Raw genomic sequence first — 15,045 nt, forward strand, 5'->3', positions numbered from 1 at the left:
GAGTGTTATTATAGTAGTTTCAGAGGGTTAACTGCATTGTGGCTAAACATAGCTCTCCTACCAGCTGTTAGTGGTATTACTTACTCCTCCTTGATTTTGTTGTAATGAACAGGGTAGCTGAGGCTGTATGCCTGGCATGATTGCTGCAATAGTTGTAAGGCCCACATATTTCTGTAGAGAGAAATATCTAGAGAGATAAAAACCCAAGGGCCGTTCAGAGGAACGGAACTTCTCAGTTCCGGATGAAACTAGGGTTGCTGTTCATAATCTCAAAGATTTAAAAGGCTTACAGTGCTTCTTCAAAAGTCCTGTTTTCATCAGTAAGGAACAGACCAAAATATCTTTGCTGGCCAGTTCCAGTTCTCTTGGCATCTAGTTAGCTTTTGCCTGACAGTCCATTTTCTGCCTTCAGTTTCAAATGCAGCCTTTTCCCTGGAGATAGCATCGTTTACAGGTGTGTTCCTGTCTCTACCAGTGTCAGCTTCCTGCTCTTCGACCTCTTTATTTAGTGTATTTCTATTTCAGCTTTGTAGTTGTTGATATCACAAAGAGCTGTTAAAGACTGAAGTCAAGGGTGTGCTATCAAGCTTCATATTGTGCTTCATACATTTTCTTCTGCACTGAGAAACTATGTTTTAATACAGAAGGAGCTGTGAACCTGTCTTGAATAGAAGAAAGCTGAATCCTTATTTGAAAGGAGTCGTCAGGAATCCAACAAATGCTTAGATCCTGAAGTTAACTGAGATAACTTTAGGCAGTCTTCACCACGGCTTACATAAGTAATACTTCAAAATCAAGAGCAGGCCACTTCAGTAGCTTAATGTGGCACCATAAGGACATGTCCTACAGTGTTGTGTAATACGAACGTTTTCCCTTTTCTATGCCATATTTGTTCTTGTGCAACACTGGATATTGTCAACTTCATTTCAGGGAGATGCTTCTCCTGAAAAAGGCATTTGTAACGAGAGCCTTCCATTTAAGAAGACTCAACAGTAATTACAGAAGGGCTGCGTGTTTCTGCCGCCTGATAAATGTCAGTATGCCTACCTGTGTGCAAGTATGGATGTAATTTGGCTCAAGTGCAAGTAACTCCTCAGGGCCATCATATTTCTCTCATGATTCTCCTCTCAAGTTTTGTATCAATCAACAGAGAAGTTTAAATTAAACTGTGAGACCATGTCTGCATGATACGTTAAGTTCACTGTGCTTATTTATTCTGGTTAACCAGATACATCAGCAAGAGGCATCATCTGTTTACTTGGGTCCTTAATATGAGCTGTGTAGTGACACCCTCTGAACTCTTTCAGGTCTGGAAGTAGTCAGAGGTGTCTTTGTTTTGTTTTTCAGTCTAAGAGATTATAGTAAAATCTGTCTCTGTTCCATGTAGGAAGTGTATTGGATACGTGTATGATCTATAAAAATTGACAAGGATGTAATTTCTTTGATGCTGTGCTATCTGAAAAGCAATGTGAGGTTGGATGTGTTGTGAGTTGCATTCCCAGCCTGGTTTTAGCAATTTAAATAGCCAGATGGCCATTAATGTTAGTGAGGATTCCTTAAAGCTGTACCAAGTTTCTGGATCTGTGCAGGCAGAAGTTAAGAGTATTTCTAACAGTAGATTTAGTAAGAGTACTTTTTATTTCTTTCATTTTACTGTTAAATGTTTCATTATACTAAAATGATCTTTGTCATCATTGGTGAAAAGAAAGACTTTAGCCTGACGGACTTGAGTTTCCAAGTACATTAGGGTTCTTGCTCATTAGTGTCTGTCAAAGAGCTTCTTTTCCGTTGCTGGTTTTGTTTGTCTGATGATTCTTGAAGATTAATATATTAGTCCTTGCTTCCATACGAGTACAATGTTTTTTTTCAGTGGGTTTCCTTCACTTTTCTCCTTGCACTTCAATAAAGTTAATGTTTCTTCTGGATTTGGTGAGACCACTGCAGTCTCTGAGAGGTCTTTATCATTAATAGATTAGAAAATTTCTAGTTGATATTATCCTTCAGAGCCTATGGAAAGCAGCTCGCTACTTCTGTTCTTCATCAGGATGACTTTCATGATTTCACTTTTTTGGGTTTCTCTTTTATATTGCAGGGTTTCTTTTGGGGTCTAGTCTGGGTTTTGGCTGAAGCTAAGATTCAGCCTGCCTTTGATTTTTGTTAGAAAATTGTTTTTCCTGTGCTCTTCTTAAACTGTATAGCTTCATAAGTTGAACAGAATAGGTACTGTCCAACTTGCTTTGAACCACCTACTTCAGATGGTCCCTTTAAGTCTATGCAGCTAGCTGGAAGATCAAAGGATACAGAAGTTTTAGAGACAGTTTTAGTGGATGCTGGTCATTTGAAAACCTCTTGCTAGACTGCTAAGGCAGAACTTAAGTTGTAGCTTGTAACTCTGACATTATTAAAGAAAGCCACCATTCTGGGTATCTGAAGAATATTTGTACTGACAATTACATGTATTTAGAAACCATGTGGTCTTTGGATGCCGTCTTAAGTAACTACTGTGTTACAAAGAAATTGGAAAGTGATTCTGTCTAAACTGTGGGTGTGGGGAGCTGCTGACTGTCTGTAGACGGATGTGTCGGTTGTTATGAGGGTCTTTAAGAGAAATGTTTCTCTGAGGTGTCATTTCTGTGTTTGTTTATCACTTACCTATCCTGGAGTCTATGCTCGTAAGGTTTTGAAGCTGACTAGAACCAGTTACTGTTTTTGTAGACAAGACATCTTTGAATGGGTGAACTTTGCGCATAGTCTGGCAAAGGAGGCATCATCATGAGTGTGGCTTTCCTGTGGTGACACTCATTTGCACTCTGGGTGTGCAGAGCCTGTTTCTTGTGGAGAACTCAGTTCTATCTTTGTTGCTAGTGATGCTTTTGCATGCAGTCCCTGTACCAAAAATACAGGGTAGGAGAAATGAGAAGAGAATGTGTGCAGGTCTATGCCTGTTACAGAGGCAATTTTGTTGACAGAATAAACCTGAAGAATGCATTTCTAAGAAATAAAATTACTGATGGGAAGTAGTCTGCACACTACTGCTTTTAGTTTCAAGAAGTTGACTACTTGTCCTCTTTGCAGGCAATTTCCTAACTGCATAATCTGTGTATTATAGTCTCAAAGTGTTTGCATGTATGAGTCTTTGGGTTTTTGACAAGTGGCATTAACTTGAAGCCTTTAATTTCTAAGGATGTAGACAGTTTCTGCAAACTGACAAGGATATAATTTGAAGAGAAAATCCAGGTGCTTCTTGGTGCCTGTTCAGAAAGCATGTGAAGTAAATGGAGGGAAGATTTGCTGTCCTAGTAGTTGTTTGAGAGAACAACTGAAATGTCAACAGTTACACTTTTTTTTTTTTTCTTTTAGAATGAGATACGTGACTGAAAAAAAGTAGTAATTGAGAATGTGATAGAACTCTTCCTACCTCTTATTTGACTTGATTGGCTGTAAGTGTTCCTGCACAGTCACAGGATTGAACACCTGAGTAAAAGTTATTAAGTCTTTCAGTAATTGCATGATTTATCATCCTGTGTGCCAGTTAGTGAAGTAAATCTGTTTTATGACATTCACAAGATTTAAACTTATTGTCCAACAGCTTCCTACTAAAAATGCAACTTATAATAATGTATATCTTCCAGCTTTTGATCTTCTGTTTTTGTATTCTGCTTCCAGTTTTGTCCTCTTTCAGATTGTGTTGCCCACACAGTGCCGTGGTGTAAGTCTAGAAGTAAATTTTCTTAATACTCAGAACTAAAATAATTAAGATGCTTCTCTTCAGGTTATTCACACCATTTCTCAGTGTTTAAGGTGCTTAATTTTAGAATTGTTAGTTGATAGGGTAAGGTTTTAAAGAGCTTGTGTATGTTCCACATGACTGATTTTTATATTTTTCTTAACTGTTCCTTCCAGACTGACTTTGGAAATGTGTTACTTTTTCTTGTAATAACAAATTATCAGACCTACTGGTCGTCTTTTGGAAGTGCAAACACGCAGCTTTATTATCCCAGTGTTTTTTGTTATTTTTCATTTGTAATTGTGGCTTACATGCTCTTCCACTATATAGTGTCATTTGCTGTCTCAATAATACTACAGCAAAATTATGCTAGTTACTTCCTCAGGTAGCAGATTGTTGGCGGGTGGTAATGGTGTGAATGTAGTTTTTATTCAGGTTTACTTTCTTAATCAGATTCACCTCCTCCATGAGTTCATGCCTTTTCCTTCTTTTATTTATGCCACTCTATGCCTTCATTTCTGGGTGTATACTGGATGGCTCTTTTCTGAGTTTGTTGACTGGGAAAGTAAATTATACTTATATTCCATTTATATTGTAAAGTAACTATTAAAGAAACTGCACATCTGTGCTGACTAGTGTGGAGAGGGGATGGAGAAGTTTAGCTTGTTTTGATAATTTCATCTTTCCAGTTCCAGTTTTTCTGGTAACAGCTGGCAAAAGTGTTAAGGATCTCAAGTATTTTGAGAGGGCATGTGTATATTCTGACATAGAGCTAATACATTTTTTGAGTGTTTGAGCATGTTAGGGACAAGCAGATACTGTAGTCATGAAACACTGGATTTTTTACTTGATGGATAATTCTTTGCTATGGAAGCTGTCTTCGATAGGATATCTTAAGGAATCCTTGTACTGGTGTTAAGTGTTCACAGTTAGAAGTATTACAAGGAAAAATAAATTACAAGGAAATAGAGCTTTATAATGAACATGAGAATTCTTCTGGGTGATACTAATGAAACTATTATGATTATGCTTATTGTGATTATGTCTGCTTTTTTCAACCTTAGGTGCCAAGTGTCGTGGAGAATATTAATTGAAAACCAAGAAAATGTCTATAATTGTTTTACATTTAAAAGTTGATATGTGTCCTATTTTAATTTCAACTGTACCAAACATGTTAGTCTAATTAGAATACTTCTGTGAAAATGTTTTTATTGACTTTTGGGAGTCATCTTAGGGTTTTAAAAGTAATAAAAAGAAATCGTTTGCAGTAAACATTCATGTCTAACAGTAATCCTTTATTATAGCTTTCTACAGTGGGGTTTTCAGTTAATTCTGAAGACTTTAAAAAAGATAATATTTGTTCTCTTCATATTTTTGTTTATCTTCCTAGGTTCACTTATTCCCATTTTGTGATACTGTATTTTCGTATTACTCTTGCATATTTAAGAGATTAGGCTTTAAGTTAATACGGGACTTTTACAAATAACATGTTAAACTTCAGGAAAACAAGCATGGAGCTAGTAGCATTTTCTAATTTGAGTATGTTGGGTTTTTTTCCATACTTTCTCAAGTAAATTGTGGCATTAGCTACATTTGAGGGCGCAAGCTTACTGTGAAAGTACTGTTTAGTTTTTAATTGAGTCAACATAATGTGTGCATGTGGTTTTGAGCCAAATTCCAAAGGTCGTGACAAATGCTGTTTCTTCTATACTGCCTGGGATATTCATTAATGGACAAATTTGAGTGGCTACATATCTGCTAGCATTCATTGATGTCCATAAATGCATATTTCTACAGCAGCAAAACTTAATATGTCTGAAACCTCATGTAAAAGAAAAGTGAATTCTTGTATATTACATCTCACGTGTTTGAAAGCTATCTTCTTTCCAAGTTTCTGAGCTTAGGTTTCTGGAGCCAGTAGGAGGAAAAACTCGCTTACTGAAGAGTCTGCCTTCCTTTTCTTTCTTTGAAAGCACTTTCTTTCTGTCTGTAAAGGGGGCCTTTTGGTGTGTCTTTTGCTAAGTGATCTTACTCTAGTCATGCTGATAAGCAGTCTCAGTGGCTTGGGTTCTGTAGTCAGATACTTTAGAAAACCGAGGTGGAGTCAGTAACAATTACAGTCTTCTAAGTTCCTCACAGGTAGGTAGTTTTTTGTTCTGAGATGCGTAGGGGTGGGAAGGATCGCATAAACCTGAATTTGGGAACAATATTTCGTAATCATTAAGTAAAAAACATACTTGTCCAAAGGTCTCCCAGGAAAAACAGGACCTGAAGGGATTTTAATCTTAGAAGAGAATAGATTTCTCACATTAAATTTAAGTTTCCATGAATGTAAACTGTTTCTAAGTCAGTTTGGGTTTTTTGATCATGACACTGGAACTTTTTAAATTGGAATTGGTTGTTTTTGTAATCCCTCTGATCTAATATGTACTTCTCACTTGATACTTCCTCTGTATACATAAACAATGTCAATATTTTATCTACATTTAGTTTCCTGGTATTTAAGGCCTATTTTCATTTTAGAGTTCAAGTAAACTGAATCTTCATTTACTGTATGCTACTTGCTGTCTTCCCCAAACTCAAGGAAGGGTTTATTATAAGATGATTGGAACTGACTAGTAGCTCAAACATTAAGATTTCAGTAGCCTGTTGTACTACAGTGCAATGTCATTATTCAGGCACTCAATAAAATAAAAAATATTTCTATAGTTGCTTTTTGCTTTGTCTTACTACTTGTAGATGAATATGTCTTGTTGTTGTTGTAGCTATTACAGGTACACAATTAATAATTGCTGTAGTAGGATTGTGCAATAGTTCTTTTAAGGGACAGCTGCATGACATAAGGACGCAACACAGATGTTAGCTTTCTAGTACACACTCAAATTGGAAATAAAAACAAATAAAAAATTGAGAAACTGTTGAGAGTTACATCACAGGAGACTATAATTTGGATAATGGTTCAGTCCTAAGCATTTGTCTTTGTATGATGTAATTATTGTCATGCAGATTTCTATAATTAGGATCTGAAAATGTTGTTAAAAGAACACTCTTTGGATTTAACTTATGTAAGTAGTTAAGTATTTATTATTTTTTACTTGGCTTTCAGTTTATCTAAAGGTACAGCCACTTTTAAACCAATGTGGTTCAGTTTTCTTTAAACAAAACAAAACAAAGTCTTCCCATAGATTTATGGCACATTCTAGATATCTGCATGGTAGAGGAAAAACAAATTAACTTGTTCAAAATGTCTCCAATTACATCAGTGGACTTTCAATCAACTGTTTAGAAATAGATATCCTGATTCCAGTCTGTAGCCTATGGGACACTCATGCTGTTAATTACAGCAGTTTTAGTATTTCTTGATGTAGTAATGTAGTAAGTTACAATGTGTGATTTCCCCAAGATCTTGACATGATCTTGTTCACCACAGGGAGGCTTGCTGGAAAGTAACAGAGCCATACTTTTATTAATAAGAGTAGGATTTTGCCGTTGCAATTTAACAGTGATGTTTGATTAACTGTAAAGCATGAGTGCTTCTGCTAAAGTGCCAATAGCTGATGGAGATGTAATTTAAGATGTATCATCCTCTGCAGTGTTCGTTAAGAAGGAAGAACAAAAACTATTAATAGCAGTCATTTTCAGGCAGTAGACATATTTTAATTTTGTCTGTGACCTCATGTAGTATTAGTTAAATGATGAAAGATTCTTTTTTCCATATACATGGTATCAGAAAGTTACATCATAGTTTTTAGTCTAGCATCTTACTTTTTTGTTTTTGGAACAATCCAGCTTTTTTCTGCAAGCAGTGTTTTCATCATGTCAATGTACTCTTTTTGCAATATGTCTGCAAGCTATACAGTCTGTAATGTAATTGAATAAGTCCTTCCTACAGAGGATTTAAGAAGGCTGTGGTGTTAAACTGAAAAGTTAATATCTCAAATCTTAAAAGCTTTTGTTCTTGCATTGGGATTCCAGATGTAGGACAGTCAAATGTAACTATCTGAATTCTGCTAAATGCATTTTTCTCAACTTCAAAAAGAATTGGAACTCTTCAGAAATTATTGTTCAGACTTTGGTTTTGTATACGTGCTGTGATGCCATAACCAACACAGAAAGAAGAAATCTTAATAAATCTTAATAAACCCTAGTGTAAATAGTCACCAAGTTTCAGTCAAAAATAAATACATCACAATTTCCTAATTCTGATTTAGTGAACGGTTAATTTATCTTACTATTGCATTCCTTACTGCATTATGCCAAGACAAGCTTGTTGTCAAGAGAAGGAATAATTCACGCATATATCTTTATAAAAGGAGAAACATTTCTATTTTGTTAGTTCATGTATCTCATCAAGAGACTTAGTTCTGTTTCTCACTACATTTTGTAGTAAGATTTTTTCTTAAACATGGTGCATGGAATGTGAACTTGGACTATATTCACCACATTATTTTGATATGCTGTGTTGGTACGGCCAGATTTTTAAAAAGAAGTGTTCTAATTGTGTTGTATTTGAAATTAGTGGAAATGTAACAAATGCATGAAAATGAAGCTAAATTTGAAATGTGCAGAGTTGAAAAACCTGGTTTTGATCTTCATTACTTAGTTATTATCATTTTAATTGGAATATTGACTTTACTGGGAGCAAACTGAGGCCATGTGTGTGCCAAAACCTTGAACTTGAATGCATTCCAAGCAAAACATTGTCCTGTGTTTATAGATTTATTTAATTTTTTTGAGAGAGAGAGCTCGTGGAGGCTGTTTTTTCCATGTGAGAGTCAAATTCCTGGTCTGTATTTAGATGAAAAATAAACTTTCAGAAGGGTTTTAAGTCAGATTTTTGTACTGTATTTATTCTAAATGTGCCCAAACCACATTTAAAAACTCACCGTTTTGAAAAATGTTGTCTGTGACTTCTTACTGTTGCAGGAGTTGTAATTGTTACTGTTGTTGGTTTTACTTTTCAAGGTACCCAGAGAATGGCATAATAGAAATGGACACCAGTAATCTTCGACCCCGAGCAAGAACCATTCTGAAGTGGAGCGAACTGAAAGTGGGTGATGTGGTGATGGTTAACTACAATGTTGAGACTCCAGAAGAAAGAGGATTTTGGTTTGATGCAGAAATTACGTCTTTGAGAGAAATCTCAAGGACTAACAAAGAGGTTCATGCTAAAATTCTTCTGGGGTAAGATTTGTTTGACCAACTCATAAAATCTTGGTATATAATATAAAGTATGTTTGTTGGTTTTTATAATCTTCTAGTCATCATTAGATTAAAATTAATTTCATACTTTGATTCCACAGCTGTCTGAGTCATGGAATTACAGTGCATGTTTTCTACAGTGTGCAGACTTAGCTATGAGTCAGAGTTTTTACATTTCCTGAGACTGCTGGAGGCAACCATAAGGTTTCATGTATTAGCTGTTATTTCAATTTATTTGAGTGTGGTTATGTTTATATTCCTTTATATGTTATATATTTATAAAGTTACGTTAATGCATGTGTATATTATATGTTCAAATCTGGTGAAAGCTGAACATTTTCAGGAATTTTTGAGATAACTGGGAACACCTAGGTCTCACTGAGTATTAGTCATCTCTGAAATTTGAGTAAATCTCTGAACTGGCTGACAAAATTTTTAAAGAATAAAATAATTATGTGGGCATTATAGCTTCTCTAAGTAAAATGTGGATCTGTGGGCTGTGGGAATCAAGAGTTTTCATGTGACTGAAGTCACCTGAGTATCTTCGCTTTGTTTTCCTATTTCATTTAAGAACCTATATATAGTTCTTTAAGAACAGTGTTATCTGCATAAATCCAAACATTGTTACTATCGATAAGCTGTGTGATTGCCTTCTTAGGGATGCCAGTCTTCATTGGCAGTCTTGCTAAGTCCTCCTTTTCTTCATTCCTTTAACATCATTTTTTCTGACACAAAAGAACAAAGACCAAATAGATCCAGTCTGCCACCCTCATCCTTGGAGAAGAGGGTGTTTAAGGGGCTGTATGGGTACTTACATGTTAGGAGTGAAACCGATTTTAAAACTAAATTTGAACTGGAGTGAAATTTCTCTTTACTTAAAAAAATTATTGATCTGATGTTGGCATTTACTCAATGAGTAGCAGTGTTGTTCTGAGAGTATATTCCTTAAACTGAATACACTATTTGTTTATTAGTGTAGTTTTCATTATGAGAAAGGAGAATTCTTTTATGAAGACTTAAAGTGTAGGACATGGTTAATTGAAAGAGACATGCAGAAGACTTAGGATAAGATGCAGTCAGTGTTTTGTGGAAAAAATGCTGTCATACCTAGTAGTGGGAAATAGGAAATACATTGACTTGGTAAGTCGTGCAAGTAAATGAAAATCTGTTTTGTGGATGTTTTTTAATTTTAGAATTACAGGAGTTTTATTAGACAATTTCAATGTATAATGTCTGGTATGTATTAATAGAGAAGGCATATGAGTTTATGTTGTAGACAAAGCAGAAAAACCCCACACCTTCAAAAGTTAAGCAAGAAGAAGTGAGTAGGTAGCTAGAATTATTAAGTTGGAAGGGAGAAGAGATTAAGAAATGGAGGTCAGTCCAGAGATATGAGGAATTTCATTGTAATGCATTTAATATTGTATGCCACATGGTGAATCAGGGATGAACTTCATGACCTTCTACAATCAGAACTGTTTAGGTATCAATTTACATTGAGTTCAAATGTCTATTGATGGCATTATTCAAAACTCTTCTTTTAGAGTTTTTCCCATTTATGAAAATCTGTTTGTCAAAATATGTTTATTGACAAAAGCAAGCATATGATGGGTAATAAAGTATACTGCTCATACTGTTGGAATTCTATAGCATAAGCTCATAGTTAGGCTTCAAATTTTAAGTTGGTCACTTCAAATACTGTGGGTACTGTTGCACGTACCGTGGAGTTGCCCATAGTATGGACACCTCATATCATAGGAGTTTTGGGAAAAAAGGCACAGTTGACAAATACATTGTTGTAAGTTGGCGAATATAAGTCCATTTTTCAAATGGAATCTTATTTCAGTGAATTTTCTTCCTAAGAATTTAGGCTTAATTTACATGTTGATAAATTGTATGTGCAGTAATTAACTAGTTTACAGCAAACAAGGTTTCCAAAGTCCTGCCATTTCTGATACTTATCAAGGAATAATTCTGCAAGACCTGTGCTAAGTCATTCTCACATTTAGAAGTACAAGATAAATCCGTTAATATTAATAAACTTGTGTAAGGAGCATTCTGCTGCAACAGGAATCCCTTTACATTTCAGATATGTTTACTTTCAAAATAAAAACCAATCTCTTAGTGTGCCAATGCTTATTAAAAATAATAATAATATAGTAATGTAATATAAATGCACTAAAAGACATTGATATAAATTAATTTAGAATTAGAACACAATTATGTTACAGGAGTGTTTTAGTCTATAATAATTAATGTGCAACTATTCCATAATTTAATATATTATTGTTACATTATCATGAGTTCTTACCATAATATTAGCATTAGATAATTTTTTTAAAAATAAAGGTGAAATCTGCTTTTAATGCCTTTTGAGCATATGTTAGCTAGTGACTCTTTGTTTACTACTTAAGAACAACCTTAGCAGGCAGTAAAGGGAGGCAGAGTTCTTAGGGTTGCTTCAGATGTGTTAATGGTTTGGACTTTTTTCCCTTTCTGGTATTACTTCCAAGAGGCTTTGTGTAAAACTGTTTTGTATGCAGTACTTGAATCTTTGATTTATTGATGTTGGTTGCTTTTGTCAAAGATTTTGTGAAGCTGTCGGCAAAATAATTAGAAGCAATCATCACAGAATCACAGAATGTTAGGGGTTGGGAGGGCCCTCTGGAGATCATTGAGTCCAACACCACTGCCAGAGCAGGACTACCTAGGGCAGGTCACACAGAAACACCACCAGATGGGTCTTGAAAGTGTCCAGAGAAGACACCACAGCTTCTCTGGGCAGCCTGTTCCAGTGCTCTGTCACCCTCAAAGTAAATAAGTTTTTCCTCATGTTGAGGTGAAACTTCCTGTGTTTGCATCCGTTGCCCCTTGTGTAGTCACAGGGCATGACTGAAAAGAGACTGGCTCCTCCTTCTTGACACCCACCCTTCAGATACTTGTGTACATTAATAAGGTCCCCTCTTAGTCTTCTCTTCTCAAGACTAAACAGCCCCAGGTCTTTCAGGTTTTCCTCGTATGGTAGATGTTCCAGTCCCTTAATCATCCTCATATTCCTCTGTTGGACTCTCTCAGGTAGATCCCTGTCCCTCTTGAACTGGGGAGACCAGAACAGAACACAATACTGCAGATGTGATCTCACTAGGGCAGAGTAGAGTGGGAGGAGAACCTTCCTTGGTCTGTTGGATACACTCCTCCCAGTGCACCCCAGGATACTATTGGCCTTCTTGGCCACAATGGCATATTGCTGCACCAGGCATAACTTGTTGTCCACCAAGACTCCAAGGTCCTTCTCCACAGAGCTGCTTTGTTGCAGGTCAGGTCCTAATCTGTACTGGTGAATGGTTTATTCCTTCCTAGGTGCAGGATTTTACACTTGCTCTTGCTGACTCTCATTGGGTTCCTCTTTGCCCAGTTCTCCAGTCTGTCCAGATCTTCCTCAATGGCTGCACAGCTGGTGAATCAGCCAATCCTCCCAGTTTCCTTCAGCAAACTTGCTGAAGATACTCCGTCGCCTTCTCCAGGTCACTGATGAAGATGTTGAACAGGACTGAACCCAGCAGTGACACCTGGGGAACTCCACTATTTACAGGTCTCCAGATGGACTCCACACCATTGACAACCACTTATTGTTTAGCCAGTTCTCAGTCCATCTCACTGTCCACTCCTCTACATCACACTTCCTGAGCTTGCTCATGAGGGTATTATGGGACACAATGTCGAAACCTTGCCAAGGTCAAGGTAGGCTCTCCCTGCATCTACCCATTCAGACACACCATCATAGAAGGCTATCAGATTAGTCAAGCATGATGTCGCCTTGGTAAATCCATGCTGACTACTCCTGATAATCTTCTCTTCCATGTGCTTAGAGATGGTCTCCATGATTTTTCCAGGGATGGAGGTGAGGCTGACTGGTCTGTAGTTTCCTGGATTCCTTGCTGTTTTTGAAGACTGGAGTGACACTGGCTTTCCTCCAGTCCTCAGGCATCTCTGTTTTTTGCCATGAACTTTCAAAAGTGGTGGAGAGTGGTAGAGCAACATCAGCCACCTCTCTCCACACTCGTGAGTGCATTCCATTGGGGCCCATGGATTTGTGTATGTTCAGTTTACCCAAATGATCTCTAACCCAATCCTCATTGACCAGTGGAGGGTCTTCCTTTCTCCAGGCTTTCTCACTCATCTCCATGGTCTGGGATTCACAAGGGCTGGTATTAGGAGTAAAGACTGAAGCAAAGAAGGTATTCAGTAACTCTGCCTTCTTTGCATCCTCTGCTACCAGGGCTCCCACCTCATTCACTTCTGGGCCCACATTTTCCCTGTTCTTCCTTTTACCACTGACGTGTTTATTCTCTTTTTGCAAAGTGTGCCTCTATTTTTTAATATTCTCTAGTTTTCTTTTTCCAGAGTGTCTTCTGTTTCCTGATGAAAGCAGTTATTTGTAAGCCACAGTAATATAAATTGTCTTTTCTGCACTTTAAATGGTGTTCATCAGATGCCTGTTTCTGGTGGGTTGTGAGTCATGCAGAATGTTTACTGTTTATTTTTAACATTGGAGCTGGCCGACATGATTAAAGTCACCACACCAAACCAAAGTAGTTCAAATGGTGTTTCATGTTTTCTCCTTCCTATATCTCAAGTTAAATGGAGACAAAAGCTTCTCTTATTTTTCTTCATTCAGCCTTTGAAACTGTGAGTTTAGCAAGGACTCTGTCAATACTAAGACTTGTTTAAATTTTGTTTAAGCCTGTGTGGAGTTACACAAGAATACCAGAAATACATACTCTGCAGATGTTAACTCTTTGACTAAGTGACTGAGAAGCGGGAAACTACAGACCTGTCAGCCTGACCTTGGTACCAGGGAGGGTCATGGAGCAGATCATCTAGAGTGTTTTTAGAAGACATAGAGAGGATAATCAGGGAATCAGGCCCAGTCAGCACCAGTTTATGAAAGGCAGGTCCTGTGTGACGAACCTGATCTTATTTTATAACCTGGTGACCAAATTATTGGACAAGGGAAGGGCTGTGGATATTGTCTATCTGGATCTCCAAAAAGCATTTGACACAGTTCCCCATAGCACTCTCATAAAAAAACTGGCTGCTCGTGGCCTGGAAGAGCACACGATCTGTTGGATCCACCACTGGCTGGACAGTCAGGCCCAAAGAGTGGTGGTCAATGGAGTCAAATCCAGCTGGGGCTTGTCACAAATGGTGTTCTTTGGGGCTCAGTGTTGGGACCATTTCTGTTTAACATCTTTACTGATGATCTTGATAAGGACACAGAGTGTATTATCAGTAAGTTTGCAGATGACACCAAGCTAGGCAGGAGTGTTGATCTGCATGAGGATAGGAAGGCTCTACAGAGAAGTTTGGATGGATTGGATCATTGGGCTGATGTTAATGGTCTGGGCTTCAACAAGACCAAGTGCTGGGTCCTGCTTGGGCCACGACAACCCCAGGCAACACTACAGGCTTGGGGAAGTGTGGCTGGAAAGTGTCTGGCAGAAGAGGACCTGAGGGTTCTCATTGACAAGCGGCTGAATATGAGCCAGCAGTGTGCCCAGGTGGCCAAGAAAGCCACTAGCATCCTGGCTTGTCTTAGAAATAGTGTGACCAGCAGAAGTAGAGAGGTGATTGTCCCCCTGTACTCAGCACTGGTGAAGCCACACCTGGAGTGTTGTGTCCAGTTTTGGGCACCTCAATTCAAGAGAGATATCGAGGTGCAGGAGTGAGTACAGAGGAGGACAACGAAGCTGGTGAAGGGCCTAGAGAATAGGTCTTATGAAGAACACTTGAAGGAGCTGGGAATGTTTAGTTTGAGGAAGATGAGGCTGAGGGGAGACCTCATCAGTCTCTACAACTACCTGAAAGGTCATTGTAAAGAGGTTGGTGCTAGTCTTTTTTCACACATAATTAGTGGGTTGGGAGGGCCCTCTGGAGATCATTGAGTCCAACACCACTGCCAGAGCAGGACTACCTAGGGCAGGTCACACAGAAACACCACCAGATGGGTCTTGAAAGTGTCCAGAGAAGACACCACAGCTTCTCTGCGCAGCCTGTTCCAGTGCTCTGTCACCCTCAAAGTAAATAAGATTTTCCTCATGTTGAGGTGAAACTTC

The 15,045-nt window shown here is 37.7% G+C and overlaps 1 protein-coding gene across 1 annotated transcript in view; it reads left to right on the forward strand.

Annotated features, from left to right (window-relative positions):
- UHRF2 (ubiquitin-like with PHD and ring finger domains 2, E3 ubiquitin protein ligase) overlaps nt 1–15,045 on the forward strand; it is a 129,138-nt gene that overhangs the window by 67,372 nt on the left and 46,721 nt on the right. The window contains 1 exon segment of the mRNA XM_010000654.1: nt 8,693–8,911. Coding sequence (XP_009998956.1) covers nt 8,693–8,911 — 219 coding nt within the window.

Source organism: Chaetura pelagica, unplaced genomic scaffold, assembly GCF_000747805.2.
Source record: "Chaetura pelagica isolate M959 unplaced genomic scaffold, ChaPel_1.0 scaffold596, whole genome shotgun sequence".
Classification (NCBI taxonomy): Eukaryota; Metazoa; Chordata; class Aves; order Apodiformes; family Apodidae; genus Chaetura; species Chaetura pelagica.